At 39.5% G+C, this 2500-nt stretch overlaps 1 protein-coding gene across 1 annotated transcript in view; it reads left to right on the top strand.

Moving 5' to 3' along the window:
* Positions 1-2500, top strand: part of LOC144433183 (polycystin-1-like protein 2) — a 9854-nt gene that overhangs the window by 4131 nt on the left and 3223 nt on the right. The window contains exons 8-9 of the mRNA XM_078121491.1: positions 508-1219; positions 2118-2259. Of these exons, the coding sequence (XP_077977617.1) occupies positions 508-1219; positions 2118-2259 (854 nt within the window). The remainder of the gene's footprint in view (positions 1-507; positions 1220-2117; positions 2260-2500) is intronic.

The raw sequence follows: 2500 nt of genomic DNA, 5'->3' as shown, positions 1-2500 counted from the left end.
GACAGTTACTTCATGAAAGTTGTCGCTACTGTATTATTGTTAGAAATGAAACGTTACAAATACTGCGGTGGTTTTTTTTAGTTCGAGTGTTCGACATAAGATACCTTTCTCATAAAGTTTACATCTACCCCACACCAAAAGATGTGCACATGTTAAGAATAGCGAGTTTTGAATTTGAGCATTTATGAAAAATCGGGAAGATAATGGTGATTTGGAAGATATAATCGAGCACCACAGAACCAGTGACGTAGACACGGGTTGTCGAGACCTCAGACCACTATTATAGTGGTCTGAGTCATATAGTGGTGAGTTGTGACGTAGAACAACCAGCAGGGTATATAAAATCATTATTTTCTTTTCTAAGATAATAACTTGACTTGGTCGTGGCATAAATTGTATTTATACCATGTGAGAGCCAAGTTGAACGCGTTCGAACAAAACATATGGGATTTATACCCTAGTTGTTTACGTCACGACATTGTAAAACCATTCCTTCTTTTTTAATAGGTATTATTTCATATGCGAGAACTGGCTGTCACTCACCGAAGGTGATGGTAAAATAGCAAGATCCCTAGGAGTGTCCGTCACCGAAGCTGCCGTTAAATTCAAGACACTGTTCGGAAGGAAAAGCCTTGAGGGGCTGACAGATGAACACATTTGGTTCTCAATGTTTCAACGCCCTACGAAGAGTACGTTCACACGTGTACAACGTTTGACTTGCAGTTTGTCAATTCTCTTCTCGTATCTACTTGTCAATGCCATGTTTTACCGATCATCAGAGGGGGGAACCAAAACAGGATCGTTTGCCATTGGTCCCATTACGATATCTCTTAGACATATCTATATCGGCGTGATGAGTGCGTTTTTTCTTCTACCGGTTTCCTTGGTAATAGTTGCAATATTTCGGCACTCTAAACAACGAAACAAAGTGACTGGCACACGGAAAGACTCGCCCTCAGAGCAGAACAAGGTAGAAGGGAAGTCGGACAGCGCAACACCTGTAGATGAGAGTAATAATACGAAGAAGCAAAAACAGAAATGCGGTTTGCCGTGGTGGTTCGTCTACGTTGGTTGGGTGTATGCTATTCTGAGCACACTAGCCTGTGCCTTCTTCGTTATCCTGTACAGTCTACAATGGGGATCATCCAAGTCACAGGCATGGTTGGTATCGTGCGTTACATCACTGCTGCAATCAATATTCCTAATTGAACCTGGAAAGGTAAAAATTCCATATGTATATGTTATTTGCCAAATACCGTTGAATATCTTGCTGCGAGAGGTAATTTTTCCGGTCCGACGAGCCGTTATATACCGGAAAATTTACCTCAAGCAGCAAGATGTGGAGCAGTATTTGGCAAATAACATACTTATACGTCAGCTGCGACTACGAGTTCATTTTTGAATGTCTAAAAATGATGTTTCATTTCAAAATAAAAATTACTTCCGCGTTATACTGTTGAGCGTACTTTATACGCACCTCTCCTGCAATGCGGTTGTTTACATGTCAGTCTTAACTTTATCATCCAATCAGAGTGCGCGTTTGCTCCGTATTATGACGTATTGTTTACTATTTGCATATCACTCAGTGACATATTCAAACTTATAACCATCAGCTGAAAAATGGGTGCGTCTTTGTTCTGCGTACTATATTGCATTAAATGTACAGAAATGTTCGTGATATGCTTCAAGTTGTGTTCTAAATAAGCAAAAATTGCACCCTCTGTGGCGGTAATTTTGATATCCTTCATAAATTTAGGAATTTCATGTTTACGAACGCGTGACGACCATGCGTTTGCCGTCACTGGACTTTCGCTGTTCTGTGTGGAATTTTTGAAATTTTGGAAACGCTTTTTATAGCTGGATTTCTAGTTGTCTGCTAGGTTTGTTGACAAGGGGACGTACGTGCAGTGTACGTGATACAACAAGCAAAAATTCGACTGTTGGTGAAAAATACGCCTGCATAACTGCAGGGCTATCGACCAATCAGAATGCGAGATTGGTGACGGGTGACGTATAAAGTGTAATTATATCAACGCCCTGTAATGGCGTATATAAACACAATTACACGTTACATAAATTGGTTGTGATCTCTATCATTGCAAAACTTACATTTACAGATTATTCTGCTATCAATGGTGTTTGCATTTGTTGGTTTGGTGAAGAAAAAGACGTTACAGAGTCTGGATATTATTGATGATGATCCACCGTCAGAACAAAAGGATAAAAAAACATCTGAACCAGAACCGCATAAAATCCAAGGTACTACAAAAATATGTATCGTTTTGGGCTATCAGAGTTGTGTAGTCAATTCTGAAATCATATTTGAAATCTTAACACCAATTTGTAATATCACGATAAAGGTCAGTGAATCTCTAGTACGCATGTCCAGTTACTAGGGGAACGCCACTCCAGGAAATATAGACATTCTCATGGACTATGGGATCTGGAGAATTATATCATTGTTTTACATCACATAAATTACGTGCGATTTCAGAGAAAC

The sequence above is a fragment of the Glandiceps talaboti genome, chromosome 3, assembly GCF_964340395.1.
Source record: "Glandiceps talaboti chromosome 3, keGlaTala1.1, whole genome shotgun sequence".
In the NCBI taxonomy this organism is placed as follows: Eukaryota; Metazoa; Hemichordata; class Enteropneusta; family Spengelidae; genus Glandiceps; species Glandiceps talaboti.
Note: the sequence above shows the minus strand (reverse complement) of the source record. Positions and strands in the feature narration are given on the sequence as shown.